The sequence below is a fragment of the Vombatus ursinus genome, unplaced genomic scaffold (genome assembly GCF_900497805.2).
Source record: "Vombatus ursinus unplaced genomic scaffold, bare-nosed wombat genome assembly UNPS02000582.1, whole genome shotgun sequence".
Lineage (NCBI taxonomy): Eukaryota > Metazoa > Chordata > Mammalia > Diprotodontia > Vombatidae > Vombatus > Vombatus ursinus.
The window spans coordinates 6,232,610-6,250,925 of record NW_020940360.1 but is presented as its reverse complement, the minus strand read 5'-3'; the positions used below and the strand labels follow the sequence as shown (position 1 = coordinate 6,250,925).

Sequence of the window (18,316 nt, the reverse complement as noted above, 5' to 3'; positions counted from 1 at the left end):
TGGTTTGTTTCACTTTTGGAAGATGCTTTCTCATCTCCTCCACATGGGGCTTCTCCTGTGCCTGAGAGTTCTCTCACTGCTGATCTCTTATCCGGTGAGTTCTTATGCAGAATTCCAATCTTCTTAGTTGGCTGGTGCACCATTATGTGTGGACAGATAATGAGTGTCCTTGCATGTGTGATACTTGAATCTTTTAGGCTAGATACAATTAATGAGGAATTCAGTTCAAGCTTCTCTTAACCACCCGGCAGAAATTGGATGAGCTATTGTCTATTGGTAAAATTTACCATTCCCCATCTTGTTATCAGTTACATTAAATTACATGCATACTCTTTAATCTGGACAGGTGGGGAAAAAATAACTTGGGTCAAAATCCTTAATTTTTAAAATGATATTTTGAGCTGTTTTTTCTTCTGAAAATCGACATATATCTTAAAATGTGAATCTCCTTTTGCCTTATTAATGGTATTCTCTTCAGTGAGTTTGCTCATAGGATTTATTAATGTTGAGTATAAATATAGATCTCAAGGCTCTCAGTTTTCTTTGACATACAATATTATCTGTTCTCTGCTTAACTGCAGTGGATGCATTTGCAGCAGCATCTCCTGTAGCCACTGCCTCTCCAGCAAAGGTGGATTCTTCAGGTGTGATTGATCTTTTTGGTGGTGCGTATTAATCTTTCTTCACCACTTAAATCACTTTTTTCTCAGATTATTTTTATACATTCATCTTCATTTAATTCATTTCCTCACTTTTACAAAATCATTTTTCTTTCTTGAATGTAAATATGATTTTCAAAGCTATGATTTTCATCCATTTCATTTCTTTACTATCATCTATTCATCATTTTTATTGCATGGTTTAAACATAACCAGGTAATTTTTCCATTGTTTTAATATAAAATACATTGATTTGGAATTTGTCTATACTGATTCTTTCCATCTCTGTTGCCTTAATCAGCTTTTGCCTAATTCTTAAAAAATCATTACAAGCCTTAAAAAATTAGAGCACCCATAACTGAAAGGTTAAAACTTGTAATGAATTGAAAAATTCTCCAATTCAATCAGAATTAAGTTGCTTACTTGTTAAAATCCTCCCACAAAATTAGAAGATACTTTGATAATTTAGAACATTTTTATCTTGGGAATGACATAACTTTTATGCCTAAAAGTATAAGTGAATGTACTCTACAAAGTTTACTGCTTTTGACAATATATACTCAGTGATTTGCCATAGTTGACAATCAAAAAGTACAAGTCAGAGAGCTTTATTTGCTGAATTTCTGATGTAGCTATGAAATCATAATTGAAGCACTAAAATATCAATCAGTACATTCAGATTTGGAAAGATAAATTTTGAGCTGAAAATATAGATACAATCAAGTTTGCTTCTTGCACCAATCTAAAATTATCAAGTATCAAAAAGTTGATCTATTTCTAAATAGAAAAAAAAACATTATTGTCTCTCTAATTAAAGAAAAAATTGGTGATTTTTGTTATATATGGATGATATATAGGACTTAATCCACAAATTTACTCTGTGGAAAAAAATTTTCCATTTTCTCCTTATGCTTTCTCCCAATCCTAAGATTAAGGTCACAACTTTTATTAAGGGGTATTCATTCTTCTTCAGTGACAATTTCAACAATCCATTATTTTGAAAAAAGATTTTTCACATACCTATAGGATGTACGTCACTAGGGAATACAGGGTGCTGCAATTATGCATTTCTTTGCATAACATTGAGTCATTGTATTCACTATTTAAACTCTTTTACCTTTCTTGCTGCAAAATGGATCATCCAATAGATGCTTTTGGAAGCAGTGTTTCTGAACCCCAACCTGCAACCCAGGCTGTTTCTAGTTCCTCAGCTTCGGCCGACCTACTAGCTGGTAATTGATTTAAAATTTTTAAATTAAATTTTGCTTTATAGAAATTTAAGATGGGAATTAATAATGTGATGTGTGTTTTCCTTTCCCTTTGATCTCATAGAACATAAAAACAAAGTGATATAATCCAAAGCTGCTCATTATATTCTTGAATAAATTTCATTGCATTTATGAAATTAGTTTAAAAATCCTATTATATGCAAAACCATCCTTATAGATTATGTAGGTCACTGTGATCTTTCTATTAGGCTATTTTCTTTATTGCTGTTCTAAAGAGTTGCTATATTATAATGAATATGGACATATTACTCTTGCCTTGAGTTTCTCTTTTGTGCCAGCAATTTGACATTGGTTGTAGAATCATATGAATCACATGAGGAGAAATTGTTACTGAGTTAGTCTGAGGCTTGTTACATGCGCTGCTTCTGTAACCAATGTAGATTTTTTTTTTTTGTCTGGAATTTACAACCAGTTCCAGTCCGCCATGTTTGTATAATAGAAGACACACCAATAAATTATAAATCATTAGTTTCTTTTGCTAGATGAGTCAAAGGAAAAATTTTGAGAATTTTAAGCCCTTACTTAAGAGAGGAAAAAAAAAGCCTTCATATCTATACTTAGAGGAGTCACCTGTGTCAGAATCTGGTGGTGGTTTATGTTGTCGTCATCATGCTAGAAGAAATGGTACTTCTCCTTTGCCATCCCTACCACTTACGGCCTAGGTTTGTCCTGGCTATCCCATTGGCTACTAATACTTCCTCAGAGTTCACTTTATGCAAGTGAGTGGATGAATTTTAGCTCTATAATCCTATATTCATAGGATTTCAAGCTTAGTCATTCTGTCAAAGTGCCATAAATAGTGCTACTTCTGGTGCTTTTGAAGCAACAGTTTGATTGTGCAGTGAAGATACAGGGATAATAGTAGTAGCTGCATCAAGTTACAGCTGGGAAGCTCTGAAAGAAACTTATCCCAGGTTCTGGCCAAGCGTCGGATTTTCTGTCAAAAGTTATAAATTGGCAAATGAAAATTTAAAGTTCTTGTTAAGTATAGAATTTTAAAACTACTTATATAATTCACTTTTTGGAATTCTAACAGATAATTGAATATGGTAAAAATATTTCTGTCTAATTATTTCATGAAAGAAAATAAAGAATAAGTATATGCTATTATTGCAGTGTTGCCCATGCATTGGTAAAACACATAGGTAGCTTATGGTATTTGCCAGAATAGAAGGACCTATTCTAAGTCATGGTTCATCAACCTATAGCCGAAAATGAGGGAAGATGCCCATGACCATAGAATGTATATCAGCTCAGCCATTGAATTCGAAGGCACCACAAGTCTCCACAAGGTTCAGATTCAGAATTAGAAAGATATTCAGACAGAGAAGAGGATATGCTGCCATAGTACGTATTGGTGGTAATGGAAAGCTGCAGGGGAAGGAAGGAAAGAAAGAAGGAAGAGAGGAAAGGAAAGATGGAGGAAGAAAGGAAGAAAAGGAGGGATGGAGGAAGGGAGGAAGAAATAAATTGTCAAAAAAGGGCTAAATAACAACATCATTTCTTTCATATTTATAGGTTATTATTGGGGAGAAAGTTAAATGTATAAGGTATTTTTTGGAAAAAAAAAAGAACAAAGATCAGTAGGAGATAAAAAAGATCTAAAGGGCCAAATATTTTTATAATGAGAATTTGAACCAAGAGAAGAGAAGATAGAAGAGTTGAATTAATAATACATGGTTAATCGTATGTGAGAGAGAATACAGAGTTGGAAGCTGCACAGACGGAGAGGGGTTAGGTAAGGGATTGATGGAAGTGGGTGAAGCACTTCTACCAAATTCATAAGTGAATGATGAAAGGATAATAATTTCTATAATCTTTCAATAAGAGGTGGCTGTGGGAGAATGGGATTAAAACAGTGGATGGAGTGCACTGACATGAGGGACTTAGGGTACACGAGATTCTTGTCCCAGAAGGTAAATGAAAGAGTGCCACTTAAGAGCATTTCTTTGGGAAAGAAGGTACATGTCTACATTAAGAGACAAGGACCTTAAAATGTTTGGGTTTTTTTTGTCTGAGGGGAATTCACACATTGGGAGACTGGCTTCTCTGAGAAAGGATTCTAGCACTGAAATTGGGGGAGGGTAGGAAGAAAGGGAACATAAAACCAGATATAGCCTAACAGGACCTTAGGAGTGGAGACTACTAAGGTCAGGGGGTATGATCAGGCCTCACAATTTGGGACATAGAATGATTCCTACTATACGATGTTGCTCCCATATGACACTATGCCCCTCATGAATCTGTATTTCTAAGAGAGATGTGTAGCTCAGTGTAGGGAATAAGATCATCCAAGGCAGTATCTTAGAAATTGGATAGAAGGAGCTAAAATTTAGTAATTCAAAAGCTTTATCCCATTGAGCAATATAGAACAAAGTAAAAACAAGTAATGGTATAATCAATGGATCAGAAAATAAAGTTCAGAATAGATGGAAATGGAAGACAATGAGAACAGAGTAAAGGAAAATTTCTTGGAAAATGCCTTCAGAAAAAGGAAGTTAATTAAAATAGGACATTGGAAATAAGGGTAGATATTTACCCGCTCACTTGACTGGTTGAGGAAGAAGGGCAAAAAAGAAGGAGAAATTCACAATTTAAATTCAAAGAACTGGGATTGGAAAGGCAAAGAGTATGAATAGGGTGAAGGAAGAGTTTGGGGAATAGACTAGCATCAAAATAATTTAAACAAAACTAAGAACAGGGACAAAATACTGACTTAAAAGACAAAGGGATTAAAAATCAATAAAATAAATAAATGAAGGAAAGCACAAGCCTAACAATCATAACTTTAAATGTAACTAAATTCAACAAGCCAATAAAATGAAAGAGTGGCAAACTGGATAAGAAAGCAAAACCCAGCAATCTAAAAATAGATATATAGAAAATGGAAATGTTTGCTATGCATCAGGTGAATCCAGAAAATCAGGAGTTGCAATCATGCTAATTGGACAAAGCAAAAATAAAAATTCCCAATAGTAAGAGATAAAAGTAATATTGCATTATGCTTACAGGAACCATAGTGACCCAAAATCAGTATTATACACATGTATACTGAAAAATGGCATAATACTTAAATACATAAAAGTTAACTGAATTGCAAAAAAGTTGAGGTAGGAGATTTCTAGTCTGAGCTAGACAAATCTAATGGGAAAATAAAAATAAAAATAGAGAAATGAACAAATTGTTGGCAAATTTAGAGCTATTATACTAATAGTATCTTCTGTCTGCAAGTATTTGTTAAGAGCTGGTGGGGCTTTGGAAGTGAGCATATAAACTCCTGTACTCTGAGATAGGCATTTCTCTATTTCAGAAAGTTCAAGTACTTCTCAGTAGAGGCAGCAGGAGCTGGGGAAACTTCTAAAGAAAAAGTTCCATGCCCTAGTCACAATGTGGATAGCATCTCATTCTGCCATCTCAGCTAGGTGGCACAGTGGATACAGTGCTGAGCCTCAAGTCATGGGCGATCTAAGTTTAAATCTGGCCTCAGACACTTACTAGCTGTGTTACCTTAGGCAAGTCACTTCACTTCTGTCTGCCTCAGTTTCCTTATCTGTAAAATGGGGATAATAGTAGCCTTACCTCACAGAGTTGTAAGGATGAAATGAGATAATATTTATAAATTTTTAGCATAGTGACTAGCATATTTTGTTGTTAAGTTGTTTTTTAGTCATGTCTGACTCTCTGTGACCTCATTTGGGATTTTCTTGGCAGAAATACTGGAGTGGTTTGCAATTTCCTTCTCCAGTTTCTTTTATAGATGAGGAAACTGAGGCAAACAGGATTGACTTGCCCCAGGGTCACACAACTAGTAAGAGTCTGAGGCTGGATTTGAGCTCAGGAAGATGAGTCTTCCTGATTCTAGGCCCAACACTTTTTCTACTGAGCCATTTAGTAAGCATTTGTTAACTATTATAATAATAATAATTATTATTATTACTATCTCCCCAGCCTCTGTTGTCTGCAGTGGTTTTCAAAGCTGGAAAAAGTTTGGCATGGTGTTTTCTTTCTTCTTGCGTAGACTATAGTTCTGAAAATTAGAGCTATCCTTAAGTGGAAAGGGCTGATTCAGAAGATGAGTGGTTTCCCCTCTTCTGAATGTCCCTATTTCTATTCAGGACAACAGCATCCTTCTAGTCTCTCCAATTTGAATCCTTGACTTATCCTCATCCCTTACTTCACAGTACACAGATGTCAAATATTATTGTCCCTGCCTCCACATCATCTCTCTCAGCCTACAACTTCTGTCTACTTTTATGGCCTCCACCCCAATTTATGTCCTCATCACCTTTCACTTGATCTATTTCAGTAGCCTGCTAATTGGTCTCTCTGTATCAAGTTTCACCCCTCTCCAATCCATCCTCCACACAGTTACCAAAGTTATCAGGAACAAATCTAATCATGGCATTCCCCTCTCTAATTAATCAATTTCTGTGGCACCCTATTGCTTCTAGGATAAAAAAGGAAACTACCCTGGCTTTTAAAGCCATTCACAACTTGGTCTCCCTTTCCAGGCTTATTATACATTTCCCTTTGGCCAACCAAACTGGCCATACTGCTGCTCACACACCAGCCTTTGAACTAGTTGTCCCACCCTACCCACTTACCCCCCAAACTCTATGCTCCTCTTTTTCACCTCTTGGAATCTCTTACTTCTTTTAAGACTCGGCTCAAGCACCGTCTTCTACATGAAAAGCCTTTCCTTATCCCTCCAGCTCCTAGTGCTTTAACTCCAAGAAATTACCTTGTATTTATTTTGTATAATCCTGTCTATGCTTATTTATGTGCATGTTTCCTGCCCACCCCCCCAGAATGAAAGGTCCTTGAAAGCCAGGACTGTTATATTTGTCTTTATATCCCGGAACTAAGCACAGAGCCCAATACATAAAAGGTGCTTAATGAATACCTGTTTATTAATTCTCCCTCATTGGAAGATTTTAGATAACCATTCTCAATAGTTTTGGAGCAAAAATTTCTCTTTTGGTATAGGCTGAATTAAATGGTTACTGAGGTCCCACCCAACTCTAAAATTCTGTGAAGATTGTGGGAAAGGTATTGGTAGAATGGAAGAGAAGAGGAAAAGGGGCCTAATTCCCTGTAGGTAAAGCTTCAGATAGTGATTAAAAAGTGGGAATCTTTGTAGCATATAAAAACCCTTAACCGTTTTTTTTAAACCTGTGACTGTACTATTCACTTGCCTTTGCATATTTCCTCTACAGCGCTTTGTAGTAAATCTTTGTAGTGAATCTCCAGAATTAAGTGAAAGTTTTCTTTTGATAAACAAGGGAAAGGGAGTAGAGGGAGAAAAAACTATTTTACCTGTGGTCATCTGGGAATAAAGGAGACCAAGAAAATAGATGGATGCTGGTAGCAGCCAGAGCTCAAAAAGATGACAGCAGGCCTAGTTTTAGGTTGCTTCCTAAAAAAAGAGAAGAGGTGTCACAAGGCAGAAACACACCACTGATTCCCTCTCCCCAAGTCCAAGCCTTCTGGAAAAATTATCTAGTTTCTAAGTTGTTAAAAGAATTCTTGGAAAATTGATTTATTTTGATTTGTATGTGATCCTTACCCTCCACCACTCCTATAGTAGTTTTACTAGAACAAGACTGAAATGATATTTAAATTTCAAATATTTCAATTTTCTTTATTTTTAGGCATTAAATGTATTTAGCAAATTATATTGTCTATTGAAATTCCAGCTTAATTTTCAAGTATTTCAAAGGGAACATAGAATCTCAGTTGTTCTATGGGCTCTCTATTGTCCCAGGATTTTAAGTATTTATAAAAGTACAATGTTTTCTCCAAATTTGAAAGTAAAAAATTAACTAATTTTTCTATAGTCTGTTGACTGTGATTAACATGTCTATCTTAATTTCTCTTACTTTTATAATAAAAAAACTTTTTGCATTAGCATTGCTTTGAAAGTCATGTGCTTTTATAACATGCTTTTAACATTAATTTTAGCAATTGTCAAGTTGTTTTTTTTTTAGATTATATTGATTACAACTTCACAAAAACAATTCTTGCCCATTTTGAGGTTATTTTCTGGTGCTTTTCTTTTTACCTGATCTGCTGTCTCTCTTGGTCACCTCTCAGGAACTAAAATAAGTACCTGGTAAAAAAAATTGGACCAGGTGCTGCCTGTTAGTTGTTCATAAAATATGTTAAGAAAGAGGGCTGAAATCAGTTAACAAATGTCACTATTAAGTTTTCTGCACATTACTTACATGTAACATTTTTCCCTTTCTGTAACTGCAATTTCCTATGCCTGCACTAGTAATTGAAAAAGATGTTATTTTGAATATTTTTCTCTTCCAAAAATCTTTCTTAGACTTCTTTTCCATGTTGATTAATTTAATGGCCTGTTTTCCACTTTAAAATAATTTCTAATTTTTTACAGCTTATTGTTTTTTTCTTTGTATCATGCTAAATAAACACTTTGCTTTCACCATGATCAAAAACATTTAGGTCATTTTTAATTCTTATTAAATATAGTCATTAGATATGTGTCTTATTATTTTATTGATAAAAAAAGTATAGTCACAACAAAAGGTACCATTGCTTATGGTCAATTAGTGATCTCTGGCAATATACTTTCATCTAACTTGTACTGTTATATAAAAATTTCCATGAATATATTTTTCCTTCTTTTTATACAGTAAAACTTATTAGAAAGAAGATATTTTATCAATATAAATAGCTTTATCATATTTTAGCCAAGAAGTAATATCAGTAGGACATAAATTAATATGACTTTTTTATTGGAATCTGGTGATCAGGTTCTTTGGGATTGTTTCTTTACCCAACTATCTTATTCTTACTTAATAAGATAGTGGTGGGTCATCATCAGATCACCCAGTCTCTTTCAATGCACTATAGTTAGTTTTGTCTCTAATGTATAGAGTAGTAGTCATAATGGCACTGGAGCTAGTCCAGAGTAAGTTTAGATAGTTAACTTATCAGAACATTGGGGTGAGGAAGTGAACCTGTGATTTCACTGATATCAGGAGAGCACACAGATGAGACAACTCCCTTTTATAAATGCAGGCTGGCATCTTGAGATCATAATTTATGAAATTATAAAATAGGAGCAGGCACGTTCAGTACTCATCAGGAAAGACTGCAACTGGCAGCAGGAAACCAAGAGACAGTCACACTTTAATTAAACATAGAAGGTATGGGGGCAAAAAGTCCATAAAGGCAAAGACAAGTGGTGAAAAGTGGTACAAGGCAGATGGTGACGTGGGGACAGGGAATAGGTTGATGAAAGAAGGCAGAGTGGGAAGAGGATGGAGTGAGGGAGAGAGAGAGTGAGGGAGAGTATCACTCACATAACCATGGATTAGGGTTGGGAGCACTAGGCAGCATGGATCTTTAAAGGATGGAAGAGTGCTTGGTGGACAGGAGTTTGAGGTCTAATTTTTATTGGGTTTTTGGAGGGAAACAGACCAACTCCTCCTATATGTGCCTCACCTTGAGTTTGGGTCATTAATATATCCAAATTATCTCAAAGTTATCAGCATCTTTTTAAAGTTATCAGCACCTTTTTGCTGTTCTCTTGGTGTGGAGTTCTGGCATCTGGATTTTCTCTGAAATATACATATCACAGAAGCAGAGCTTTAACAAGCAGCACTTAGATGGTTTCTCCTGATTCAGCACATGTTACCAGGATGTGAATTTTAGTTAATATATGGTACAATTTGTAAATTATGCTCCTTTGATCTTTGGGACAGTTTGTGACTTCCAGGTTTCCCTGGTTTCCCTTATTTCCTGCTATTACCTCTATATAGATATTAATAAATTTACTTACTATGCAGACTCGGAGGGCAAGGGACAGTTGGGGGAACTAATACAGCATAAAATTTTAACATATTCCTTCTTTAGAATTTATAGTGAGAGTGTTGCCTAGGGCCAAGAGTGGCTCAGTGACTTGCCCAGGGTCATATAGCCAGTTGGTGTCAGACACAATACTTGAATCAGGTCTTCCTGGTTTTGAAGCCAGCTCTCTATTCTCCACAAGGCCAGTTTTCTATCCATTATGCCATATTGCCTCATAACTGGCTGTGTTAAGATGGGAAAACCACTTTCGTCTATAAAATGGGAATGATAATACCCACACTACCAGCATTCTTAAGAAAGTGCTTTGCACATTATAAAGGTCAATATAAATATAAGGTCTCAATTTACTTGTAAGTAAAGGTAATTCTTAAAATTTGCTTACTATTCATGGTTTTCCCAAGTAATACTATAACTTCTTAATGTGGTAGGTTGCCACATACCTACATATCTACACATCATTTTATGACCTTTTATAAGTCTCTCTTGATTTACATTTCTATTATGCACTAAATTTGTTTTTCAAAGTCCTTTTCAACATTATAATCCTATAGGAATTTCTGCTCTTAATTCATAGCAAGGTATAATTTCTACATTTTTTTTAATCAGTCCAATAGATTCTTTGAGGCATAGTTCACTGGAGATAATAAGCAGTAAAATATTGAAAATTTTGGTACCTGTAACTTTCTTTGCCTTAGAAAAGGGAATTTCAGATATTTTACTGTTTTTCAGAAATAGCTGTTTCATCCATCCCAGAAATGACTTGGGTATATAACTCACGCCAATATAGCTGCTTTATTTTTTTTCTTAATTGAAGAAGATAAAAGAACAAGAAGCTGAGCTCACTCAAGTAGACTAGAATAACTGTCTTGGTTTTTCCACTACCAAAAAATAATCTCTTAATTAAATTATAACATCCTTGAGGATAGGGACTATCTTATTTTCACCTTTGTATCTCCTTGTACCTAATGCAGACCCTGAGTATGGTAGGTACTTAATACATGTTTGTTTGCATTGTTGAACATTTTTTTAACCCTCACTTAAGCCGTAAAGCCTGTCATGTAATAAACTTATTCATTATTTAGTGTAGCAGAACTGTTGTATATAATTTGCACACTCAGTTCACTCCATTTTTCTGCCATAGATTACTTTCAAATGACTGTAAAGAAAAACTGGTGATTAAAAAGTGTGAACCGTGATGATTCACTCTGCAGTATTACAGTCTATTTTTCATTCATTTAAACACAGTCTAAATTTTGGCATGGGAATATCCTAATCAGTCAAAACTTAGTAACCCTAGATTCAAGGCAGAAACAGGATTACAGTTTTTAAACTATTTTCAATTCAAATGTAGAAATGGGCCAATTCAAATGTAGACTCCTCTAACATAAACTTGGATTTCTAAGGTCTAAAAATTATCAGCCCAGTAGACACAACTCTTTGAGCTCTTTACAAGAACCTAAGATATAAAAGAGAATTTCATACACTCATGGTGTAAGGACATTTTTATTTATTTGCAGAGGAAGGGCAGGCAAATGTTTGAATGCACCTTTATATAATATATTAACCAGGAAATAACTATTCTACTACTGTTTAAAACGTGAATTATGTTATATGTAGATAGTTGCTAACATGTAGTGCTTTAAGATTTACAAAAAGTTTTCCATATATTACTTTATTTTGTCCTCCCAACTATTGCTATTGTTGCTATACTGTTATTTCCCCATTTTATAGATAAGAAAACTAGGGCTGAGAGGACCACACGGTGAGATTTATATAGCTTCAGGTAGGATTTTTAACTCAGGTCTTCCTAACTCTTAAGTCTAGGACTATGTAATGCTACCACTCTCTTCAAAACTAGATAGAGTGACTTTGTTTTTGACATAAAAGATAAACAGCTTGAAAATGTGCCATGAAATATATAGAATTCTGTTATTTATTGAACTTATAAAATTCTGTAATTTGTTGAGCTCATTAGTTACGTAATTATATTTGGTATGTGTTGATTTTAAAATTCAGGGTTATGAAATTTGGCAAAAAATAGCTTTTAAAAAGTAAATTCTTTGATTTATCACTTTTAATACTTTAAATTCTTAGACTTAATTAAGAAGTATAAAGCTATGGATTAAAACTATATTGTGAGAAAAATTGAAACCCTGACAAAGTTTCTGGGTAATTAATAATCAATTTATTAATTAGTCTAGCCGGTAATCAATAAAATGATCAGTAATTTATCTCAGCAACCAAAGAAGCCAAGGAAGACCCTAAAATGCCTTAAATCTCTTCTGAAAGGAAATTCCCCTGACAAGTGAAACTCAACCCTGATTAGTGGATATACAATGAGGAGGTGGGCTAAAAAGTCTTCAGCTCCTCCTGCTGAGAATGTGGCTTGATCATGAGACTCAGAAGCCTCAAGGCATCTGGGCAAGGAAAAGCTATCTCCATTTGGACCTCTCTAGTTAGTTTTGTCCTTCATGAGCTGAGTTGCCCTAAACTCTAATGGAGGGCACAAAGGGCATGGGTTCCTCCAGGGAAAGGCTCACCTAGACTGGATTCTGTTTATACTCTAAACAAAAATTGCATCTCCTAATTGGGTGGGGTCCCATGTGCCTTGAAAGCTAAAAGCAAATCTCACTAAGCCATGCCCTTCAGAGGCTAACTGACCTTTTCAGGAGATGGGTTTCAACAGAAATAAGAGGGGAAAGGGTGAATCACAAATTAATAATTAGTTATTAATATAAATTATAATATTATTTTCAGTCAACTGTTATTTCTTAACAGTAGGGTCAGAAGATTTTCTGAATCCTAAGAATTTGTGATTCCAGTGGGGATATAGGACTATTCTTTCCTCTAGTATTGCAGCCTCCTGATTTAAGTGTAGTATTTTTTTCTAGTAGACCACCTTGCTATACAACCATTAGACTGTGAGCTCCTTAAAAGCAGAGAATGTCTTTTGTCTCCATATCCCCAGCATTTAGCACAGTACCCAGCTATGTAGTATGTACTTAATAAATGTTATTGACCAACTAAGATATCTTTTAAACCCAATACACTTCTTTGTTTAATTGTATTATTTTAAGAAATACCTGTACATTTTATGTACAAAAATATTCATACCACTTCTTTTTGTGATAAATAGCAAAGACTTGGAAACTGAGAGTGCCTATCACATGGGGAATGGATGACAAAATTATGATATATGGATGTAATAGAATACTATTGTGGTGTAAGACGTAATGAAGAGATGGTTTTAGAGAAGCCAAGGAAGACTAGTATGAACTAATGCAGAATCAAGTAAGCAGAACCAAAAGAATACAGTGACAAATAACACTATAAAGATGAACAACTCTGAAAGACAATTCAATGACAACCCATGATTCCAGAGGACTCATGATGAACTATGCCACCTACCTCCCAACAGAGGTGATGGATTCAGGATCTAGATTGAGACATATTTTTTGAACATGATAATAAAGGAATTTGTTTTGCTTGACTATGTATATTATAAGAGTTGTGGAGTTTTTTTTTCTTCTTCAGAGAGGGTTGGGGTGGGAGAAAAGATGGAATTTTTTATTCATTGGGGAAAAAAATTAAATTTAAAAGGAAAAAGAGTTACCTATCTAAAAATATCCATACCCCTTGACCCAGAGAACCCTACTGCCAGGCCTCAAAAAGGCAAAAGACAAAAAGAAAGGACCTATTTACACAAAAATATTCACAACAGCCCTTTTTTGTGGTAGCAAAGAATTAAAAACAAAATAGATGCCCACCAGTTGGGGAATGACTAAACACATTATGGCACATGAATGTAATGGAATATTATTGGATCTTAAGGAATAATGTATATGCTGTTCAATTCAATGATCTGCCACAACTCCAAAGAACTTCATAATGACAAAAGCTATCCACCTACAGATGGAGAACTAATGGACATATTGCAGACTGAAGTATATTTCTTCCTTTATTTTTCTTTTCCCCGCTCCAGAACATGGCTAATGCAGGAATATGTTTTACACAACTTCATATGTATAATGGGTATCATATTTCTTGCTTTCTCAATGGATGGGGGAGAGGATGGAGGGAGGGAAAAAATTTAGATATTAAAATAACTAAATTTTTAAAAAGAAGAATAGTGAGTATGAGGAATTCAGAGAAGTTTAGGAAGAACTAATGCACAGTAAAATAAGGAAAGACAAGAAGATGATATACACGACTACAACATTGTAAAAGGAAGAAAAAGCAAACGAAAGCTGAATGCTTTATAAATTTGACCCCAGAGGAAAACTAAGAAAATATATTTCCCTCTCTTCTTTGTGAGGGTGCAGGGATATGGGTTTAGAATATTGCGTATGTTATTGGACATGGTTGATGTGTTTGTTTTTGCTGAACTATATACCCACACCCCCTCATTTTCAATCTTGGCTTTGAAGGATGGCTCATTAGGTGGATAAGGGATATATTCAAAATTAATGCAATATAAAAACAGAAGGTATGAATAAAAATCAGATTTTTAAAAAGAAAAAATACCCATTTGGTCTTAGTTGAATGCTATTTTTTTCCATTCTGTACTTAATAAGCAATTTCAAACTTTTTTGTAATCCTAAATATCTTTTGCATCTCTTCTTCTTTCTACTCATACATCTACCACCCTCTTTCTGGCCCCATCGATTATCTCCTGGACTAGTTCAGTAACTTACTATTTGATCTCCCAGCTTCAAGTTTCAACCCTCTCCAATTTATCTTCCAAGCGATGCTCTTTAAAGCAAGTCTGACCGTGTCATTCCCCATCTTTCTATTGCATCTTTAATCAAATCCAAATTTCTCTGTTGGGCATGTAAAATCTCACACAGTTTCCAGCCTGCCATTGCTCCCCTTCACTCATTTTTGAGGCCAGCCCAAATTGGCCAATTGGTTGATCCTCATACACACATTCCACTTTTGCTTCCTCCTTACCGCCATGTCACAGAATCCCTACAGAGCTCAGCTCAAGGACCACGTATTACATGAGACTTTTCCTAACCCCGCCAGCTACACAACAAGCTGCACTAGCCTCCCTACTGAAATTAACATGTGTTTACTTATATGTATGCATGTTGTTGAGATTCTGTATCCTTTCTCCAAAAGTTTAAGTTCCTTGGGGGCAGAGACTTTGTTTCTATCTTTGTATCCCCAGAGCATTGCACAGTGTCTGGAACACAATAAGTGTATAATAAATACTTGTTTGATTGGTGGGTAAAGAAATGAAACTTAAATGTACAGAATAAAGTTATTGCCTGAATTTTCTTTAAAACATAAAGCATCAATGATTCTAGGCTAGTTCTTCCTTGTTCTCAATAAAACTATTAATCTTATATTGTATTTTCCCAGTTCCCTTATTGTAATTTAACTTCTGTATTAGGCAGTGATGTTTGAAAAACTCAAAACAATCAATTTACTAGGTTTTTGTGATTTTTTTATCCATTCTTAAATTTAAATCGCATTTATTTTTTATATCTGTACTCCTCTAACTCCTATTTACCACAGTGTTTGTATATAATATTGCTTTAAATGTTTTTTTTTTCCTTTTCAACTGTTTTTCCAGGTTTTGGAGGTTCTTTCATTGCACCCTCTCCATCACCAGTGACACCAGCTCAGAACAACCTATTGCAGCCTAATTTTGAAGCAGCTTTTGGAACATCACCATCAACTACTAGCAGCAGCTCCTTTGATCCATCAGGTGAGGAAATTAATTGGACTTTTAATTTAACTTATTTGAATTCATTGAAAAATAACTTAGCTTATTTATTCTTTAAATTATCAAGAAATTAACAAATATTGGGTGTTGAGAACCTTATCATCTCAAACTTATCTCTTGTTCTGTATTTTTAAAGTACTAATTTTAATAGTTACTTGCCATTAGTACATTTGTGGGTAGCATTAGGAATAACCCACAAACCGTCTCTGAATCTGTTTTTAATTTTTAGCAGAAATCTACTTAACATGCACATCATCTCTTTGTGTGTGCTTATCTTTGCATGAGTTTTAGAATTTAAGAGAAAACAAATACTTTGAGCCATGTAGTCAGTATCTGAATGTGTACTCTCACTGCTGTTGGCAGAGAGAGCATGCCAGCTTGCATGGCATTCAGTTTTTCAAAGTTGAGATACAAATACAGAATGTTCTTTGCCTGCCTTTAACCTTTCATCCCTGCTGTCATTTTGTTTGTATTCTCTTCCTATGCTGGGTCCTTACTACAAATTTACAATTGGTGAGTTTTTGGCAATTAAGTGAGTTTAAAAAGCACTGTAATCATATTCCTCACCTGATGATTCAGTTGCTTCCGTAGCTAGTGCATAATTGAATGCTATATTTTCCCTCATTTTGAATTATAGTAGTATTGCAGTATTTATGATAGATGTCTAGCAAATATTACTTGTATTGGATTTTAGCAATATGATTTTCTGGAACCTGTGGATATAGTGTCAACAGATCCTACCGTGAATCTGTATTTGCAATGGTCCATTTTGGACAATTGAAACTTCTCAAATGGTGTTTTACAAGATGAGCTGTAAGAGTCATTAGGCAAATCTCTGCAGGGCCAGCTTTTTGTTTTAAAATTCCTAAGGTAATTAATTATAGTGCTCTAGGTGTGATCCTAAAGTTGTAAACAAAAGTAAGTTACCTAGAATAAAAAAAAACAAGAATCATAGTTTTCAGTATATATCTAAAATACAGACTAAGTGTAAGTTTATTCACTATGAATATTACTTGTCAGTCTTACTATATGACATTCATTTCATTTGGTATTGTGAGAATAAGCCATTTACTCAAATTTAAATGCTCAAAAATCATGTTTTTTTTGTTGTTGTTCTTTCAGAATGAAGAGTTCTGACTTGCATTTACATTCCTACGTTACACACAAAGCATTTCAATGATTGTTCAGGTGTTCATTAAATTTATTTCAGCTTTGAGAGTTCTGTGTTTCCATACTTGAAAAATTATGAGTTAACTCTCAAATTATCTTCTTGCCAACAATAAAATACTTTTGCTTTTTTGTAAAAGTATATTATTTACTTGCACCCACAATTTTAATTAAGGTAATTTCAGTTACAAGAAACTCTCTCTTAAGTCTGTAAAAGGCAGCAGAGTTGTCCATCTGCATTGGTAAAGGGAGTTTCCTAAGTAGGAGCTCTGTACACCTGTGAAATCAAAGCTCCAACTCCCGCACTCACCTCTACCCGCACCAAGAAAGAAATAAAAGAAGCAACTCAATTCTATTGTTATTTTTAAAATGTATCTTCTGAACCTGGTCTTTTTGAATTCCAGTGTTTGATGGTCTAGGGGATCTTCTTATGCCAACTATGATCCCTGCTGGTCAGCCACCTATTTCAGCTGTAACACCTGGTCCTGCTATGGCAGCAAGCAAAGCCCTTGGAAGTGATCTTGATTCATCTCTTGCAAATTTAGTAGGCAGTAAGTAACATAGTTACCTTTTAAATTAAATAAAACTAAGCAAAATTATTTGATGAAAGTTATTTTTGTTTCCAGTATTCATCTTCTGATGTTTATACTTATAAGACCAAGAGCAAGTAGGATTATCTATTAATGAGTATAAATGTTTTTCCTAGTATAGGTCCATAGCTATTAATTCAATTTAATAAACATTTACTTCAGTCTCTCTTCATATGCTTTTATCTCAGTCTTCGAGACTTATTTCCTTCAATTCAACAAGCTTTTATCAAATACATTCTGTGTACCAGGCATTGTGCTAGGTACCCGGGATGCAAAGATAAAAATGAGGCAGCTAGGAGGCACAGGGGATAAACCACTGGAGTCCAAAAGATGTGCCTTATATAATAGCTATATGACGCTGGACAAATTACTTAAACTTTCTCAGTCTCAGTTTTCTTACTGTACAAAGAGGAGGGTGGCACGCCAACATCCCTTTCAGCTCTAAATCTTCAATTCTATGAAAACAGCGCCTATCCTCAAGAAGCTTACACTCTACTAGGAGAAAGCTCCCAATACACTGACTTTTGTTGTTCGGGTGTTCAGTCGTGTCCAACCTTTGTGACCCCATGGGCCACAGCACGCCAGGCCCCTGATTTATCCTCTGTTATATCTCGAAGTCTGTCCAAGTTCATTTTCGTTGTTTCCGTGATACTGTTTGTCCATCTCATCCTCTGCTGCTCCCTTCCTTTTGCCTTCACTCTTTCCCAACATCAGTGTCTTTTACAAGGAGTCCCATCTTCTCATTCCCAAAGTATTTGAACTTCAGTATTTGACTTCTAGTGAATAGCTTGAATTAATTTCTTTAAGTATTGACTAATTTGATCTCCTTGCTGTCCAAAGGACTCTCAAAAATCTTCTCCAGGACATTTGGAAAATATTAGTTCTGTGGTGTTCAGCTTTCTTTATAATCTAACTCTTACATCCATGCATTGCTACTGGAGAAACCACAGCTTTGACTATAAGGACAACAAGGTGATATCTCTGCTTTTTAGTATGAGATATGTGTGCGTACATACACATACATATGCACATATGTACACACAC

The 18,316-nt window shown here is 34.9% G+C and overlaps 1 protein-coding gene across 9 annotated transcripts in view; it reads left to right on the top strand.

Moving 5' to 3' along the window:
• Positions 1–18,316, top strand: part of SNAP91 (synaptosome associated protein 91) — a 160,018-nt gene that overhangs the window by 115,273 nt on the left and 26,429 nt on the right. For 7 of the 9 annotated variants that reach the window (XM_027856580.1, XM_027856624.1, XM_027856620.1 and 4 more), the window contains 5 exons: positions 23–94; positions 582–665; positions 1,808–1,891; positions 15,363–15,497; positions 17,087–17,233. In XM_027856580.1, coding sequence (XP_027712381.1) covers positions 23–94; positions 582–665; positions 1,808–1,891; positions 15,363–15,497; positions 17,087–17,233 — 522 coding nt within the window. The remainder of the gene's footprint in view (positions 1–22; positions 95–581; positions 666–1,807; positions 1,892–15,362; positions 15,498–17,086; positions 17,234–18,316) is intronic. The other 2 variants (XM_027856611.1, XM_027856632.1) reach the window with 2 other exon arrangements.